Here is a 19,131-nt window from a genome sequence, read left to right on the forward strand (position 1 = left end):
ATCTTAATAATGCTTGTCAGTTGATTCTACTGAAGTGCCAGAAGAAATAAAAAATAAAAATAGTGCTTTAACTAAAACAACAACAACTGAGTGTCTATGCCCAGTATCCAAACCTACCTTTAACTAAAACACATTCATAAATGCAATTAATTTGATGGCAAGAACCCAGTGATATATTAAAATGACCTATATATGCTACAGGAGTCACTACATAATAGATTTAAATATTCAGATATTTATGAAACAAATGGACCCAAAAACCTTTAACGGCACATTATGAGATTTTGCAGCAAACACCTTCTGTCTACAGACCATGCTCATGACAACTGTGGAGAACTGGAGGGAATGCAATGCTTTTGTGCAGAATGGAAACTTCAATAATCCCAGTGGGCTTTATTTTTAGATGTTTCTAAACAACTGCTGTGAGTGTCCTAATAAAGATATTCATATAAAAAAACAACAACAACAACAAAAACTAAACAAACATTATGTAACAAAGATTTCCAGCGTTGTATTTTGACATTCAGAATATCTCTAACAGAAATCTGGATTTTAAAACTATATACTAAATATCTTTATATAAATAAGAATACTACCTGCGCACAGACAATCTTACATTTGTAAAGCAAAAAGTGCCACTGTTAAAGGAACAGTTCACCAGAAAAATGCAAATCTGCTGAAAATGTACTCACTCTCAGACCATCCAAAATGTAGACGAGTTTGTTCCTTAACACTTGCAAAACTTGCTCACCAGTACATCCTCTGTGAATGGTTGCTGTGAGAATGAGAGTTCAAAAGGCTGATAAAAAACTAAATAACCCACAATGGGTTATTATGGATTATGGACTGGTATTTTGGGTAGTGATGGTGCAATAAAAAAAAAAAACCCTCTTTCTTTTCACAAGTTATTAATTGATGAACTGGAGGCATGTGGATTGCTTGTGTTTTATTGTGATGTTTTTAATCAGCTGTTTGGTTTCCCATTCTGACGGCACCCATTCACTGCAGAGGATCCACTGGTGCACAAGTGCTGTACTTTTACATTTTTACAAATCTTCTCTGATGAAGCAACAAATTAATCTACATCTTGGACAGCATTTTTGGGTGAACTCTCTCTTTAATCATGTGGTCAGTGTCTCTCTGGAAGGAGTTAGGGATCATTTAAGACCATGTACACCACCTGTGTTTGATTCAATGGTATTTCCAGCATCTAATAGTCAGTCCAATATTTTCCCTTTTGTTTTATTTTATAATAGTGCTTTCTATTACACTTCATGGCACACGACTTAAAAAAATAATAATAAAATGGCACATCAGCAGTCCCTTTTCTATGAGAACATGTAAACCAAAGCACCAATGTACAATCTGTACTGACATCCATATCATAACCTGCTAATCAGTTTAAAGTGTTTTACATGAAGCACATTATAATAAGGACAAGTGAGGCATAGTGTTTAAGGAAGAAAACTACAATGATATATTAATAGTGCAGCAAATCTAGTGGCCAGAGAGAAGAATCCATTGAAGACCAATGGAGAGGGAAAGAAAGACTATGATCAGAGGAGTGTAGATAGATACATGAGCATGAGACTTATTTCAGTAAGACAGAGATGGCAAATCAGAAGGATACCATTCTGGTGACGTCCTATGGTGTCTGCAGGGGGCCGTCCTCCGTCTCGAGCTGGGCCAGCTGTCTGCGTAGGCTGTTCACTTTGTTCTGCAGCTCCTTGTTGTACTCTATAATATGGACCATCTCCTGACAGGCCTCGTCCAAACACTTTGTGGAGCGATTCCAGCGAAGGAATACCCCTACAGAGAAAAGAACAAGGTGCTAGATATGTAATATGTGATGATATCATTCTGTGTGGCTGATAAATGATCTTTTCTGGGACACACAAAAAGAAAAAGATGTGAGATGGCCACATTGATCACCCTGCTGTACTTTAAGGTTATACATAAGGAAAAATTGAATATCCCCACCAGTGTTGGGGAAAGTTACTTTTAAAAGTAATGTCTTACAATATTGCGTTACTCCCTAAAAAAGTAACTAAATACGTTACTTAGTTACTTTTTATGGAAAGTAATGTGTTACATTACTTTTGTGTTACTTTCACGTTACTTTTTAAATATGAGCAGGGCTTGATTGTTTTTAATATAAGAAGTTCTATTTATAGCAAATGTAAAAGCCCTTTCACACCAAAAAGTGTAATGAATAAACCTCAGGCTGAAGGAAAAGTAAATTCACGTCTGTACAGTAGAACACAGGAGAAGAAGGTTCAACACTCTTCAGCAATAAAAAAAAAAAAAACAATGAAGCACAATTGTAAGTTTATCTAAAGTCATTTTTTAATTATTAGTATGGTTGAACTGGATCATTAAAGGTCAGCAGCAAAGACACTGTTAATAAAATGGGAATAGATACATTTGTGTTATTTAATATATTTAGTTATTGCAGGTTTGCGTCATATTCTGAGTTTGCATTTCACTGTTTTGATTAATTTTGATGAATACTAAATCTGTTTTGTTTTTTTGTGAGTGGGATGAATTAATGCACATTCACATTTAGTCTAGAACTACAGTAACATGTTCACACAGCGCACACAACGCCTCAATACTTCCGATTTCTCCCAATATGGGAACAGGAGGCTTGTCAGTCAAAAAATGGGAATACAAAGTAACTGGCGTTACTTTTTTGAAAAAGTAACTCAGATATTTTCTTGTAAATTAAAAAGTAATGCGTTACTTTACTAGTTACTTGAAAAAAGTAATCTGATTACGTAACTCGCGTTACTTGTAATGCATTACCCCCAACACTGATCCCCACACAATCACCAATCCCATGTTTCTTAACACACATAATGCTTACATTTTGTAATGGTGTTAGCAGAGTGCACTGGGGCCGGTTGCACCAGCTGTACGTAAGTTACATCATACGCACTACTAAATATTTTTGTTATTAATGTATCTTTTTAAACGGGGCAGTCGTGGCCTAATGTATAGACTAGAGAGTCTGACTTGTAACCCGAAGTTTGTGGGATCAACTCTCATTAAATACTACTTTACGGCGAGTTAACAAACTACTTGCTACATCCTGCCTTATGAACAACCGGTGAAACCAAATAATGTATAGATTCAGTGTGGACTTAATGTTCTAATTTAAGTAAGAACTTATGAATGGCTGGTGCAACCCTACCCTGGTCAATACTCATTCAACTGTGAAATTAACATTTGATTGACTATTCCTCAAAGGACCTCGACACTTAAAGGAATAGTTTTACTCACCTTCAGGCCATGTAATATGTAGAGATTTGTTTCTTCATCAGAACAGATTTGGAGAAATGTATTGCATTGCATCACTGCATTATACTGAAATGTATTTATTGCATTACATCACTTTCTCACCAGTGATCCTCTGCAGTGTATGGGTGCCGTCAGAGTAAAACAACAACAACAAAAACGCAATTATCTAGAAGTAATCCACAACTCCAGTCCATTAGTTAGTATCTTGTAAAGTGAAAAGATGCATGTTTGTAAGAAAAATATTTTTATCTGTATTATCTGTAATATTGGTGTTTCCATTGAAAGGTTTGTCTCATCTGAATCAGGAGAGATGACAAAACAGTCCAAAACAGTTCTAAACAAATATGTTGGTGGAATTTATGTGAGATGACAAAAGGGGAAGGACTTTTTCACTGGAGTATTATGAATTACAGAATCATAGTTTAGCCATAAGTGATGGATTAAAATTCAAACACCTTTCACAAATGTGCAGCTTTTCATGTCACAAATCATTAATTGATGGACTTGAGTTGTGAAGATTACTTGTGGATTATTGTGGTGTTTCTATCAGCTGTTTGGAATCTTATTCTGATGGTACCCATTTAGAGTAAGTACGTAATGCGAAGTTTTTCCAAATCTGTTCCGATAAAGAAAAAAAAAACTCCTACATCTTGGACATCCTGAGATACCATGTTAATATAGCCAACCAGTACTGTATTAGCAATACATCTGTTTGCCAAAAATAAACTGGACACAGTTCTTTCACACATGATTCTGTGCTAAAGTGACTTGGAAAAAAGTGCAAATTGGAGAAAGGATGCATTCATATATAACCCACAAATTGAAAATGGTTTCGTTCAAACCACCTGGTTACTTTCATTCATTCACACAAACATAATAGCAGCATGTGTTACTTCAAATCATTTTTTTTTATATAGGTTAACGAACCGTAATCTAGTCAAAGGCTTATATCTATAGTATAAGACTGTTCAGTGTAGTTCTTTTGGTGAGTGCACTGATATTCACATGTTTGACTGGTAGTGTATATGAAAGGTCTAAACATATCTGTGAGTTGTTTGAGAACTGCTCATGTGACTGAAAGTGAACCCCCATGGCATTAAACTTTATGTCTGCTTGGCTGCTTTTCCTGAAAGAGTCTCTTTCACTGCACCTCTAAAATAGAGGCATGACAGGCTCCAGAGATGAGGACTGAAAAAATGAATGACACAGTGGTCATCGGGGTTAAATCATTGTTACACTTGTGAATTCAATGTGACAATCTGTATCTGGTGAAAGGTTTAAAACGGTCTCAGAATTGCTTCTTTGATGCTAAATAATATCTTAAACATTACAAGGAAGTTGAATTTTCTTGATTAAAAATAAACTGATTACTATATTTAGAGTAAATTTAACTTTATTTTTTAAATTTCAGCTTTGTCTAATCTGTGTCCAAAAGAAAAGGAAACACAGTCTCTGTCATATATACAAACTACAATAACTTTGCACCAGACTGTAGGCGTGTTCTTTAAAAAAAATGTAAATACTTCATTTAAATAATACTGTATTCTAAAAAAAAAAATTCTTATTTTCAATTAATAATAGATTTTAGATGTTTAAATTAATTAAATAACTAATTAAAAAAAAATTATATATGGTCCAGAATGCTTTCATTTTCATTATACCAGGAGAATTATAATTATTTAAATGGAAATTTGTCTCAGAGTTTGTTAAATATAATGTTGAAGTATGTGACTAATGCACAAGATACAGTACCTATAGGTGCATCTATTGTATGGCATGGAAGAATGGTAACATACCATTCCTTTCAAAACACATACTGATCTTATGATCCACACGTACTTTAAGCATTTCACTCATCCAAAGGTTCACTGCAAAAATATAGTTAAAGCACCAAACAACACCAGACTGCCCCCTATAGTTTAACTGGGCAAACATGCTTTTCATTATCCTTTTAATGATGATGTCACATTCACAGCAGGTGCTGGAAGAGATCAGAAAATGAGAGGAATGTGGGAGATTTGATGGCGCTCACCCTCCCACAGAAGCAGGCTCTGGGGAGCCACAGACGGCCAGATGACCAGGTTATTAGGCTCATATAGTGGGTTGAGAAATCGCTGCAGCTCCTGAGGTCTGTTCACCCACGACCACAAAGAAACAGTTTTTGGAGACAGCTGCAGCTTCACCCTGAAACATTAAAACAGAAAGTACAAAGTTTACATTTACACCTCCTCATGTTATGAGGAGCGAGACACATTCAGCCGTTGCCATCCATTATGTTACAATAAGCAACTATTCTACACTTCAAGCTGGACCCAAACATTCATAAATATTCTAATCTTGCAGTTCTTCTGAGTACATTCTTTAAAATAAACGTTCCAAAGATTTTTTTTTTCATGTTCCCTAAAGAACCTTTCAGTAACCATTTTTGTCTTAGTGAAGAACAATTTTAAGATATTTTCCCCACTATAAACCATCTTTTATTCAAAGGAAAATTTCTATGGATGTTACAGGATCTTCATGGAAACATCGACGCACGCCCCATAAAATAACCTTTATTTTTTTAGTTAATTTAAAGAAAACATATGTTAAAATGTTAAACCAGAAAGAAACCTCTTCTCGTGTGTCCAAAGATCAGATTTATGACGTCACAAACTACACACCATTCATTGTCGGTAAATGAGTGAACCAAAACTGGGCATTTTGAAATGTGACACACATTTCATGTGACACACATTTAAGCAACAAGCGGAAAATCATTTCACAACACATCTACCAAAACATCCTGTTCAAAATATGAAACAAACACAAAAGGGTCACGGCCAATAACAAGTTGACCTTTACTGATGCAGCAGTGTTGATGGAAAGGGTTGTGACCTTCTGCTCCTGAACGTATCTTTCCAGTCAGATAGAATTACAACATGCCATGTGTTTATGTACAAGTGTAAACTATGGCCCAATCCCAAATTCCCTTGCGGTTTTCTTTCAAATCCACCTTTGGTGACGTAACTGTTGCACAGACACACAAGTTACCTTCTGATGATAAAATAACTGTGGCGTTTGCGACAGGTCCTGTGTTGGCTACTTAGAGATTTATCTGATATGGTTCAAACAATTTGTTTTTATAATGTAATACAGGAAATGAAATCGAATCTGTAAATGGACGTCATGACAGGAATTTGATGAACTAACCTCTCTGCCACGCAGTTTCCAAGGAAAGTGCCAAACTGTGAGGCATAGGCATGCTCGAAGAGCATGATCAGCAAGTTCTCGTTGAACTGGAAGGAGCAAGGAAACTGCCGCAGAATCTGCCACACACAGTCCAGGAAGAGCAGGAACACAGGCGCTTCACTTCGGGGCTTCCCGTTTGAGTATGCAGACTGTGCACAGCGCTGCTGGAACGGGTGACCGGCCTGGAGGTAAAGGTTACAGGACCTTAGGTTATCCCAGACTTTACAGAGAAACATCATTTTAAAACCAAGACTGTGTTTGATTCCACTTCCTAGTTCCTTATGTTGTTAACTATTATCAAATTGGAACACTAGCAAGGGTCTTGATTCTCTCCAGACATTTTGTACAGCATTTATCTGAAACGGAAAAAATTAGCAACATTATAAATGTCTTTACTGTAACTTTTGATCAATTTAATGCATCCTTGCTAAATGAACCCAAACTTTTGCACAGTAAAGTACATAAATGAATAAAAATAAACATCTATCAGCTGCAGAATAAAGCAATATGACAAACACATTTTTATTTAGTTCCTGTATAATACTTTGATGGGAAATACTTAAATACTTTAAAATGCTTTGTCATCTTCTCTGATGCCCTATGATAATATTTCCAGTATGCTAATATAGCGAGCAGCCAACTTTTTTACAGCACATTCAGAGAATTTCTAGGGAGGCTAATAAAATGATTTTGACAATGGGACATGAAGCGGAAATCAGACACATCAAAGTTTCTCGGTTTTCTCACCTGTAACCACTCTCGCTCAATCAGCGCCTCAAAGCCACGGATGGTTCTGCATGCCGGATCGAGGATGATCTGGGCGAGAGACGTGACCTGCAGTGTTGAATCAGTGCCCTCTGTGCCATGGACCAGCACTGACGCCCCTTCCCTAGAATACATCACAAATTAAAGTGGCCCCTCCAAGTTTGAAACTGGACTTACAAAACTGTGCAACAAACCTGATAATGAACTGCATGCCAAAAGCAGCAGTACCAGTGTGGTGTGAACATAATGATGATCACAGCATGACAACAGCACTAATTATCACCACAACAAGCTTTGTAACAAATGTGGCAAGAATCAGGGCGACCACAGCATTCATAATGAACTTAGAATAGAGCTACAACAGTAATTAACACAGCTGCACGATATGGCCTGTACAGATCTGTCTGCAGGGTGATGGCTCTGTGTGCATGAGATAGGAACAGGTAGCCGTATCAACAGATGTACCTGTCAATGCACTGTGCAGCCAGGCAGGCCGTTGTGAGGATTTCCTTAACATTGCTCTGCCAGTTGGACGCTTCAAGTTTACTGAGCCAGCGGTCCATGCTGTGTGACTGATCGTTGCACGCCTCCACCAGCTTTATCAGACTGTCCTGCAGAACATTAGACCTGTGGGAGAACAGCTGTCAGATTATAGTCTTAGTTACTGGACTCATTTATGCAGCTGTGTTTGTTTGCTTGCATATGGTATTCTTCAGCTCCAAAAGAGAATGTTACTGCAACTGCCATGTGTTTTCCAGGCTTGAACGAGTTTAAGCCCCCTAACAAAAGTACAGTAGGTACTAATCTCAGTTTGAGATGGTACAGACTGTCACAGTCCATTCACTGACTGCCTGGTGTGTACTGATCACAAAATTGAAAAGAAAGTGATCTGATTTACTGACTTAATCAACTTTTTCAGTTTGCCTGTAAACCAAGTCGAGCACTTAAGAAATAGTCACTGGATTTGCCAAATACTTGTCAAAATCAGGTTGAAACCAGAGAGAAGTTATGGTTTTAGATTAGACAATACAAGGAATAAATAAATAAATAAATATTAATTAAACACATACATGTATCAATCATTCACATGCAATCAATCATAGTTGTAAAAATGAACATGAAAATGAAAAATGAATTTTTTTTTAAAATACAATTACACTTTTTTTTTTTAACTATACCCAGGATTTTTTGTTTGAGGCATTATGTATGTATTATATGTATTGCATTTTTACCAAATTTTAAGTGACATGACATTCAGCCAAGTATGGTGACCCATACTCAGAATTTGTGCTCTGCATTTAACCCATCCGAAGTGCACACACACAGAGCAGTGAACACACACACACACTGTGAGCATACACCCGGAGCAGTGGGCAGCCATTTATGCTGCGGCGCCCGGGGAGCAGTTGGGGGTTGAATGCCTTGCTCAAGGGCACCTACGTCATGGTATTGAGGGTGGAGAGAGAACTGTACATGCACTCCCCCCACCCACAATTCCTGCCGGCCCGAGACTCGAACTCACAACCTTTTGATTGCCAGTCCGACTCTCTAACCATTAGGCCACGACTTCCCAATTTTACCAGAGTCTTTACAGTTTTTAAAATTCTTCCACTGATTTCTGTACAACTATTCATTGAAACAGCTGCATCACAATAATTTTTTTTTAATGCTGGTCTTTTATTGTGTATCAAACCTGGCTCTAAATAGCATGTAAAAACAAAACAAAAGCTGTGCTTGGTCGGTTTACAGGTCGGACAGGAGGTCATCAGATCAAAACTTTGAATAAAATAAAATGTAATAATTTCATTTAAATTAAATAAATTCACTTATGTTATCTACATTTCAATGCAAAAAAAAAAATTATCTCATGATATCATTATCATGGGAATAATTAAATACACACCTCTCAATGGCTTTATGGATCCTCCTCCACTGAGGGTAGTTGGCTTCCTGTTCAAATCCTCCTCCACGAGCTTTAGCCTGCTGCGCTACAGCTATAGTCCGCGTGTCGATGATGTAACCTCTCTTCCCCGCGCAAAGCGTGGCATTGATCAGTTTCTCGTCCTCTTTGCAGCGGCGTCCATTGGTTCCTATTAGTGGCTGTGCTGCTCGCATCATCACCTGTGGACAGTGTGATCAGAGTCAGTTTTTTTAAACAGGTCAACATTTGGAAACAAAAATCTCCAAAGTACACTTCTTCTAACCATGCCATTTTTCTTGTGGTAGTAACTGAGCACAGGGAAACGGCCTCCGTGGCGAAAGGAAGCAGCTTTGCAGAGACTTTCATCATCGATGTCTTTGGGCACAGTCAGAAAGGACGGGTACGAGGGACACACGCGGAAGTCTTTATTTACCTCACTCAGTCTCCATTCATCTGTCTGAGAGAGGACAACAGAACTCGGTCTCATCATCATTTAACTAGTCACTTTATTTTTCTAATGAAATTAACTAAGTCTAAACCAAAAGAGGTTTCAAATAAACTGCTACACTGCACACTATCACTCAAAAGCTGGGGAGTCATTTTTTAAGAAATTCATAATTTTATTTAGCAAGGATGCATTATATTGATCAAAAATGACAGTAAAGAATAATAATAATTCAAGTAAATGCTGTTTAGAGCACTTAAGTTTCCACTATTCTACTATTATATTAAGCAGCACAACTGTTTTCAACATTGATAATAATAATAAATGCTCCTTGAGCCCCAAATTATCATATTAGAATGATTGCTGAAAGATCACGTGACACTGAAGACTGTAATGACGCTGAAATTTCAGCTTTGCCATCAAAGGACTAAATGAGAGATTAAAATAAATAATAATAGAGAACAGTTGTTTTAAATCGTAATTATATTTCAGAATATTATTATCGTGGTATTGTATTTTAATCAAATAAACACAGCTTTGGTGAGTATATACAACATTTCCTGACCCCAAACTTTTGAACGGGAGATTATGAAATAGTAGCTGTATTTGTATTAAATTGGATATCAGAACATGAAGTCCCGAATATGTGCTCTTTGGCTTCCCATAGAGAATCATCTGAAAAAATGAGCAATGATACACTGAGAAACTGTATTACAGCTTTTTCTGATGACCTCAGTGTCAAGGATCCAGGGAGAAAACAATACCATAGACTCCAGATCTTTGAAAGACTCCTCTGGAACGAACAACTGCCATCCATCCTCAATGACCTCAAACAGAGGACGGTAGAAGAACGGATACATCAGGGACACCGAGTCCAGAGTGGAGAGTGCCTGAAAAATTTATGATCATTAACTGAACACTAACAGCATAAACAGATTAGTAGAAATCAGGGTTATTATTAGACGATTATTATTCTGCTTTATGAGTGAGTACTAACGCAGTCTTACTTCAATTGAGCTGGCGATATTAAGACACTCCTCCATGCCAGGTATGTCCAGCTGAATCACCCGCAGGTCCTTACACTTTACAATAATAGTTCCCAGTGATCCGACAAACCTGCAAACATTAGGTCAGTAAGATGTTTTTGATGGAAGTCTCTCATGCTCACCAAGGCTGCATTTATTTGATCAAAAATGTAGTTAAACCACTAATATTGTGAAATGGTATTACATTTTACAATAACTGTTTTCTATACAAATGTAAATGATTACTGTGATGTCAAAACTTAATTTTTAGCAGACATTACTCTGTCTCAGTCTTTAGTGCTACATAACTTCTCAGAAATCAATTTAATTTGAGAAATCTTATTTTATTTATATTTATATATATATATATATATATATATATATATATATATATATTTATATATATATATATATATATATTTTTTTTTTTTTTTGTGAAAACAGTGATACTTTTTTCAGGACTATTTGATGAATATAAAGTTCAAGAGAACATAATTTATTTGCATCATATATTTTGTAACATTATACATTTTTTTTACTGTCACGTTTGATCAATAAAAATATACACAGTACAGACCAAAAGTTTGGAAACATTACTATTTTTAATGTTTTTAAAAGAAGTTTCTGCTCATCAAGCCTGCATTTAATTGATCAAAAATACAGAAAAAACAGTATTTGTGAAATATTATTACAACTTAAAATAATAGATTTCTATTTGAATCTACTTTAAAAAAAATAATTTATTCCTGTGATGCAAAGCTGAATTTTCAGCATCATTACTCCAGCCTTCAGTGTCACATGTAACATCCAGTCTATCACATGATCATTTAGAAATCATTCTAATATTCTGATTTATTATGAGCGTTGGAAACAGTTCTGCTGTCTAATATATTTGATGAATAAAAGGTTAAAAAAAAGAACAGCATTTATTCAAAATAAAAAATTCTAATAATATATTTTCTTTACGATCACTTTTTATCAATTTAACACATCCTTGCTGAATAAAAGTATTGATTTTATTTTAAAAAAAGAAGAAAAAAAATTACTGACCCCCAATTACTGACCAGTAGTGTATATTGTTATTACAAAATATTTATATTTTAAAAACAGAGCTTCTTCTTTTTTTTTTTTTTTACTTTTTATTCATCAAAGTATCCTAAAAAAGTATCACATTTTCTGAAAAAATATTAAGCAGCAGAACTGTTTCCAACTTTGATAATGAATCATCAAATTAGAATGATTTCTAAAGGATCATGTGATAATGATCCTAAAAATCCAGCTTTGCATCACAGAAATAAATGATAATTTAAAGTATAATAAATTTAAAAACAATTATTTTAAATTGTAATAATATATCAAAATATTACATTTTTTTCTGTATTTTTGATTAAATAAATACAGACTTGATGAGCATTAGAAACTTCTTTTAAAAATAAGGAGTATATTTGTAGCAATAGCCAACAATACATTGTATGTGTCAAATTTATTGAATATTTTAATGCTAAAAAATCATTAGGATATTTAATAAAGATCATGTTCCATGAAGATAATTTTTAATTACCTACCGTAGATATATCAAAACTTAATTTTTGATTAGTAATATGCATTGCTAAGGATTTAATATTTTTGTAGCCTCAGATTCCAGATTTTTAAATAGTTGTATCTCAGCCAAATATTGTCCTATCATAACAAACCATACATCAATTGAATGCTTTAAACATCATGAAAGCTTATTTGTTCAGCTTTCACATGATGTATAAATCTCAACTTCTCAAAAAACCCTTATGACTGGTTTTGTGGTCCAGGGTCACAGTTGTGAAAATGATACCAATAATATGCCATTTTTACTAGTTGTCCCAGACTTCCCTCTCTGTGTATCATCAGTACCTTTTCTCAATAGAGTCAATGTTAGCGTGAAGCAGCCAGAGCTCCTCAGTGTTGTCCTGCCGAGAAGACAAGATGAGGTGATGTCCCGTCAGACACAGAGTTCCCTCCACAGTGGGCATGAAGGGGCGGTGGAGGACCACCCCATCCACACGAGGGGTTTTGATCAGCTCAGCAAACTCCATGATGTTTAGAGAGGTACAAGAAACCTGCGAGAGTCAATGGGAGAGGAAACAATTGTGTAAATGACTACTGTAGTACAAACTACGTCTTAATCTCATTATTAGGATTCTTCTTATTCTTTTATTTGCATTGATCTGACAACTACACCTATATAATAGTATGATTATAATAAAAGCAATGGTTAGACACAGTCTATAAGAGGTTTGTTATGTTGCAGCGGTGGGTTTCTCATCTGCTTGCAAAATGCAAAATTGCAAAACAAGACACAAGCATTGAGATCGGTTAGAAAAATACCACATTCGTCTAATTTACTCGAAGGAGCGTAACTAAACCAGGAACGAGTATTTATAAACAGTTATTCTGGCATATTCAATGTATCTGTCCAATTTCTCTCGGCTCGCTGTGTCATCAGACTGAAATATAACAACAAACGGGATTTACAGCTTTGTGCCGCAACAACACGAAGACGCTCGGATTAAAACGAATCCAATGAACTCGACAAAGAACCGCAGGTGCAATGTTATTTTTCAAGAACAACATATGCATTTTAAACGTACTTAAATGAGATGACAACAGCATTTCTCTCACCTGACCCCTCTACTTCCTCGTTGACCGCGAGCTAACATGAATCAGTATCGCCACCTACTGGTTTGGGTGAATGTGAGGGAGCACGAGGAGTGCTGAAGACATTACATACCGGGAGAAGAGTGTTGAATATTCTCACGCATCCTCTTCTCAATAAAAATAAAACTAAAACAATGTGAATATTATTCGGTAATTATGGTAATTAATTATTATTTTAATGTATGCAAGTAATATAAAATACAGGTTACATTTTATTTTAAGGTGCCCTTGTTATAGTGAGAAATTTTAATAAACTGCACGTATACGGTTAGGGCTAGGGCAAAAAAACAAAAAACAAACAAAAAATATATATAAATATATATATATATTAATTAATATATATATTAATTTAATGGCAAAGCAATTTAACGGAACAGAGTTCTGCATCCTGACATGATCTAATGCAGTACAGTCAAAAGTATATAGCTATTGTTTTTGTTGTTGTTTTCTGTGAGGGGTAGGTTTAGTATAGGCGATACATTTTACAGTTTGTACAGAACAAAAATCATTACGTCTATGGAATGTCCCCATAAAACATGGAAGCCCAATGTCTGTGTGTGTGTGTGTGTGTGTGTGTGTGTGTGCGCACGCAAACGTGTGCACTTGGATGTGTGAAATGCACAGTATGGGATAACTACACACTGGATCAGTTAGGAATAAAATAATTGTTGTCAGACATGCAACATTCCATATTAATCACTTATTAATATTTTTTTTTTGCTTAGGCCTATTCATTTCATTTTATTTGCTTATTAAAATACAGACGACTATGTTTTCTCCATCTGCTAGAATGTGAATATGACAAGGGCGGAACGCGGCAAATGGCAGAATGTAGAATTAGTTATTTTACAGTGTGCATTTAAATATGATAGATTATCATTTGTACTTTACCAAATGATGCAAAACTAGTGCAAAACTACTTTAGACATTATACTTTCCATTATTCTCATTTGTTGACACATGATCATGAGAGCATTGACAAATAAATATACAAGTTGAAGTGCAAGTATGTTCATCTTTTATTTTATTCTGAACCCCATATTTCAATTTATTGTTTTCTCTCACTGGGGAGTGAATGAATAGACCAAAAAACTAAATTAGCAGCATTTGACATCTTTAACAGGTACTTTCTTCATTCATAACACACAAAACATGACTTCCAGATACTTATTGACATACCAACATGGATCAAAGTACCTGTAGTTTGAAACAGTTCTACTTCATGGCCAACATTCATAAGTCCCATCCAAGTATTTATAAGTCCCATAACAAGGATCAGAGAAAAGTAAGCTTTATGCAGGAACAACACACTTCTTTTTTCCATTACACCTGGTTCATGGACAGACAATGACAAGTACTTAAGAAAAGTTCTAATGTGCTACAGACATACAGTAAGATTTTTTTTTCTGCTCTTGTAAAATGCATAAAATGAATTTTTTTCTGCTATCAATCTTACCGATCTGAAACTATATTGAGTGATTTTTTCAGGAAGCACTGTGTATTTGAATGTTGTTTTGTACTTGGAAGTCATTTTTTGTTTAATGAGACTCTATGTTTTACATTAGTCGATTGTCATTCTTACCACATTTACACAGAAACAGAAGCACTGAAAATTAAAATCAAACAGAAACAATTTTAAACCCCTTGACTGAATATTTGAAAATGCACAAGTAAAATTATAAATCAGTACTTACAGATTATCCAGCTTAGTTTTTGAGGCAGCATATTGAATGTGCGAACAGAAGGAAAACTCTAGAATTATCTTAAGGAGACACATATGCACATGGTATTTATAACAAACACAGATCAATTATCTGTTTACTGTAGATAAGAGATAACAAAAGCGGAAATGAGAGTTCAGAAAATCATACATTTTTAAACCGATTCTAAAAAATAAAAAATAAAAAACTCCTTTTTTTTTTGTAATGATTGCATTGCTGCAATATTACTTAAACCACTAAATTCCATTACAACACCACTATACATGAACATGTTAAACTCAAGGCTTATAAATCCAGATGTAGCAATAAAAATAACTGCATGAGGATATGGTGATCATAATATTTTGTTGCTTATTAACTTGGTTGATTGCATATTGCTTTTATGATTGTTTTATGATTCTATAGTATTCTATTTTACTGCTTTGTTTTGATCATATCTTGAGTCCACTTTTGGGATTATGAATACCATTTTGGAAATATAATCAAATACATTTGATTCAACTCATCAGCTTGTTACAGTTCACATTTATTATTTATTATTTATGCATTTGCCTGTATATAAAATTTCTCATTCTTTTCTTGTCACTATGACACATGCTACCTGGAGTTGACTCCCTGTGTTGAGGATACCTGACTGCCAATTCTAGCCTCATCCCAAAACTATTTCTAAAACTAACCATGGATCAGTGGAATCATAAACTGGCATTTTGTGACATTTTGTGAAATCACTCGTTTACACATAATGCATTCTGGTATTGTACTGTTACTCTATAGTGAAAATCATGAATGTGTTTCTACAGTTTCTGAGGAATTTTGAGGAAATTTCAGTGGTGTACGTAGATATGTTGATTCAGTCAAGGTCCAAGGATATTTATATTTACAATTGCAGTAAACCAAATCAGATCTAATTCAGAAGAAAATAGAAGTTTTGTGGTTGTAAGTCATCCTCTCATCATCTACACCAGAGGTGTCAAACTCAGTTCCTGGAGGACCACAGCCATGCAGTGTTTAGTTCCAATCCTGCTCCAACACACATACCAATCTAGTTTTCAAATAAGCCTGAAGGACCTGATTAGTCAGGTCAAGTGAAGTCAAGTCAAGTCTGCTTTATTGTCAATTCTTCCACATGTACAGTAGGCCTACATACATACAGAGAATCGAAATTGCGACTCTCAGAAATAAAGGTACAAAAGCTGTCACTGGGGCAGTACCTTTTCAAAAGGTACACTTTTATACCTATTGGGTTCTAATATGTACACTTTAAGTACTAATACGTACCTCAAAGGAGCCAAAATGTTCCAAAACACATACAAATATGTACCTTTTGAAAAGGTACCGCCCCAGTGACAGCTTTTGTACCTTTATTTCTGAGAGTGTACTCTCAGACCCCCGGTGCATACAGATAACATTAACAGTAGAGCCTAAAAATCTAGATCAAATATAAAATATAGATACAACTATACAATAAAGGAATGTAAAAAAAGACATATAATAAAATGAAAAATAAAGTTAAATAAAGCAGCGCAAGGCAAAAGGCAGACAGAGTGCAAATCAGTGAAGTGAACAAACAGTGCAGATAAAAGATTTCTATAGTGCAAAAACAAAAAAACAAAAAAAAAAAACAAGGTAAGCTGGCTCAGGTGTGTTTAATTATGGTTAGACCAGAAGTCTACAGGGCTGGAAGTGATTAAATGTTTTATGATCCAGGAAACCTCAAATTGTTAGGGTTATAAACTTTATTATTGTATTTTTCTGGCCTCAATTAACGTGGCCCTGAAGGGCAATGTGAATAGTCTGAATAGCACACGTTAATATGTGTTAAACTAAACGCATTTAAGTAAGCTTTGCCAGTTTAAACATTTAAGAGCCAAAAGTAGCGACCTCGCGCGCGCAGTGAGAAGATTTGTGTATGCTCATCCGAAGCGCGCAAACCCGCGCCTCAGAAAGCGCGCAAATATAAGCTCTCTGTGAAGTATTGTGTTTAAATGGACAAATTCAGACAAATATTATGTCGAAATGCCCGTTTTGGTAAGTATCCTATAGCAGACATGAACGTAGGCTTACTGTATAGGTGACAGTCTTATCAAACAGCAACAACAAAGAAAGCATTCACTGCACTTGATTGAAAATCTTTTGTAACTTTAATGAAGAATAATCTATAATTTATACAGTCCAATATGCAATGTTGTTTTACATTTGATTACTTTATTCAATTGATGTACCTAAAAACGAATGCTAGACCTACCTAAAATAGAAAATAAAATAAAAAAAACTGAAAACCACTGTTTATTTATTTATTTTTGTGTATCTTTACTTTACAGTAGGTTATTTATTTGTGCTGTTATTTGTAGTTGGATAGAATATTCTAATTTTTTATTTTAATTTGAAAGTTTTCCATAAACATAGCACATGCAGAACTGTACCGAAACCGTGACTCTAAAACCGTGGAACAAACCGAAACGTGAAAAAGTTGAACCGTGCCACCCCTAGGCTAATATATATATATATATATATATATATATATATATATATATATATATATATATATATATATATATATATATATATATATATATATATATGTGTGTGTGTTGTGTGTGTGTGTGTGTGTGTGTGAGCATGTTTATGTGGTTTATGAGGACACAAATTTGTATAATGAAATGGTTATGACATATTAGGCATTACAATGAGAAGGTGATTTATGAGGACATTTTCAGTGTCCCCGTAATTCAAAAGGCTTATGAATCATTCAGAATGAGTTTTTTTTTTAAATACAAAATTGCACAAATTTTCATGTGAGGGGTAGGTTTAAGTGTAGGGTTAGGGGTGGGCAATAATGTGTGTGTGTGTGTGTGTGTGTGCGTGTGTGTGTGTTTGGCTTAATATTTTCAAGCTGTACTATTATTTCACAATAGTTTTATGGGAAAAACAAATAAATAAAATAATTAACTTTTATTCTCATGATTATTTATGTTGTTTTCATTTCTGTGATAATCTTGGGTCCATTATTGTACTGCATTTTAACATTTCAAGAACCTCATGATATTATATAGAGTTATAAGATATACTGTATATAATATATTGAAAATAATGCAAAGATTAAATTGTATGTGAAATATTTTTGCAGTCTTTAATTTATTCATCTGATATAGAATACAGTAGGCCTGTAGTGTTGACCAGTGTTGGGTGTATTTAGTTACTAAGTAATTAGTACTGTAATTTAATTATTTTTCCCTTGAAAAAATAAAGTAAGCGATTACTCTTATTTTTTCATGTAATTTTATTACAGTTACGTCCTATGTAATTGAACTTAATACTGTATAGACTGTAGAAAATGTAGGCTATGTATACGATAGAGTAGTGGATTTAACATAAAAATGTAAAGTCTAACCTTAAAATGCATGCTTTTATGAACCCTTCTCACTTTCAATTTGGTGAGTTAATAAGAATATTGGTAACACTTTAATGCCCAATTCTCACTTTTAACTAGTTAGTAAAAAAAAAAAAAAGATATATATATATATAGCAGTAATTGGAGTATATGGAGGTAAAAATAATTTTTAATAGTTAGTTAATAGTTAGAATTGGACTCTAATCTAAAGTGTGACCAGAATCATTTAGTTATCTATTATTTATCTGTTATAGAACTGTTTCATGTCCATGCTTGTATCATTAACATGTCAAGGTTGATAATAGGATTTAGAAAGTATGGAGAGAGTTATTTGTACAGTAATCTAATTACACTGTTGAAGATATAATTAGTAACTAGTAATTAACTGCTTTTTTTAGAGTAACTTACCCAACACTGGTGCTGACTTATGTAAAGATGATTTTTCAGTGAAGTTTGTGTGTGTGTGTGTGTGTGTTTGCACACACGTGCATATGTGTACACCTGTATGAATTCACAACACGGCTCCTGCTGTAGTCTTAGCAGAATCCTGCTGGGAGCAGAGTGGCCTCCAGTTAAGGAGGAAGATAAGTGTCTGGCATCTCTTGAGCGCCGTGAGCGATTACAGTCACTGCATTATTTAGCTT

At 34.7% G+C, this 19,131-nt stretch overlaps 1 protein-coding gene across 2 annotated transcripts; it reads right to left on the reverse strand.

Annotated features, from left to right (window-relative positions):
- Positions 1-648: 648 nt before the first annotated feature.
- Positions 649-13,361, reverse strand: LOC132106928 (myotubularin-related protein 9-like). Of its 2 annotated transcripts, none has more exons than XM_059513024.1 (11): positions 13,340-13,361; positions 12,572-12,777; positions 10,667-10,775; positions 10,424-10,549; positions 9,498-9,671; positions 9,197-9,414; positions 7,759-7,920; positions 7,276-7,417; positions 6,490-6,710; positions 5,333-5,484; positions 649-1,809 (listed from the first exon to the last, which is right to left on the reverse strand). In XM_059513024.1, exons 2-11 carry the CDS (start codon positions 12,751-12,753, stop codon positions 1,646-1,648), a joined length of 1,650 nt encoding a protein of 549 aa, XP_059369007.1. In that variant the 5' UTR covers positions 12,754-12,777; positions 13,340-13,361; the 3' UTR covers positions 649-1,645. The 2 variants fall into 2 exon arrangements, with proteins under 2 accessions (XP_059369007.1, XP_059369008.1); XM_059513025.1 differs by having other exon boundaries at positions 13,309-13,361.
- Between the last annotated feature and the right edge of the window lie 5,770 nt (positions 13,362-19,131).

This window comes from Carassius carassius, chromosome 27 (genome assembly GCF_963082965.1).
Source record: "Carassius carassius chromosome 27, fCarCar2.1, whole genome shotgun sequence".
Taxonomy (NCBI): Eukaryota; Metazoa; Chordata; class Actinopteri; order Cypriniformes; family Cyprinidae; genus Carassius; species Carassius carassius.

Excerpts from the sequence above, each read along its gene's own strand:
- LOC132106928 (XM_059513024.1), bottom strand. The coding sequence starts at position 12,753 with ATGGAGTTTGCTGAGCTGATCAAAACCCCTCGTGTGGATGGGGTGGTC. Across the intron at positions 9,415-9,497 it reads ACCACAAGAAAAATGGCATG|GTGATGATGCGAGCAGCACA; the intron begins GTTAGAAGAAGT and ends CACTGTCCACAG. Across the intron at positions 1,810-5,332 it reads GAGCCTGCTTCTGTGGGAGG|GGGTATTCCTTCGCTGGAAT; the intron begins GTGAGCGCCATC and ends TTTTCTCTGTAG.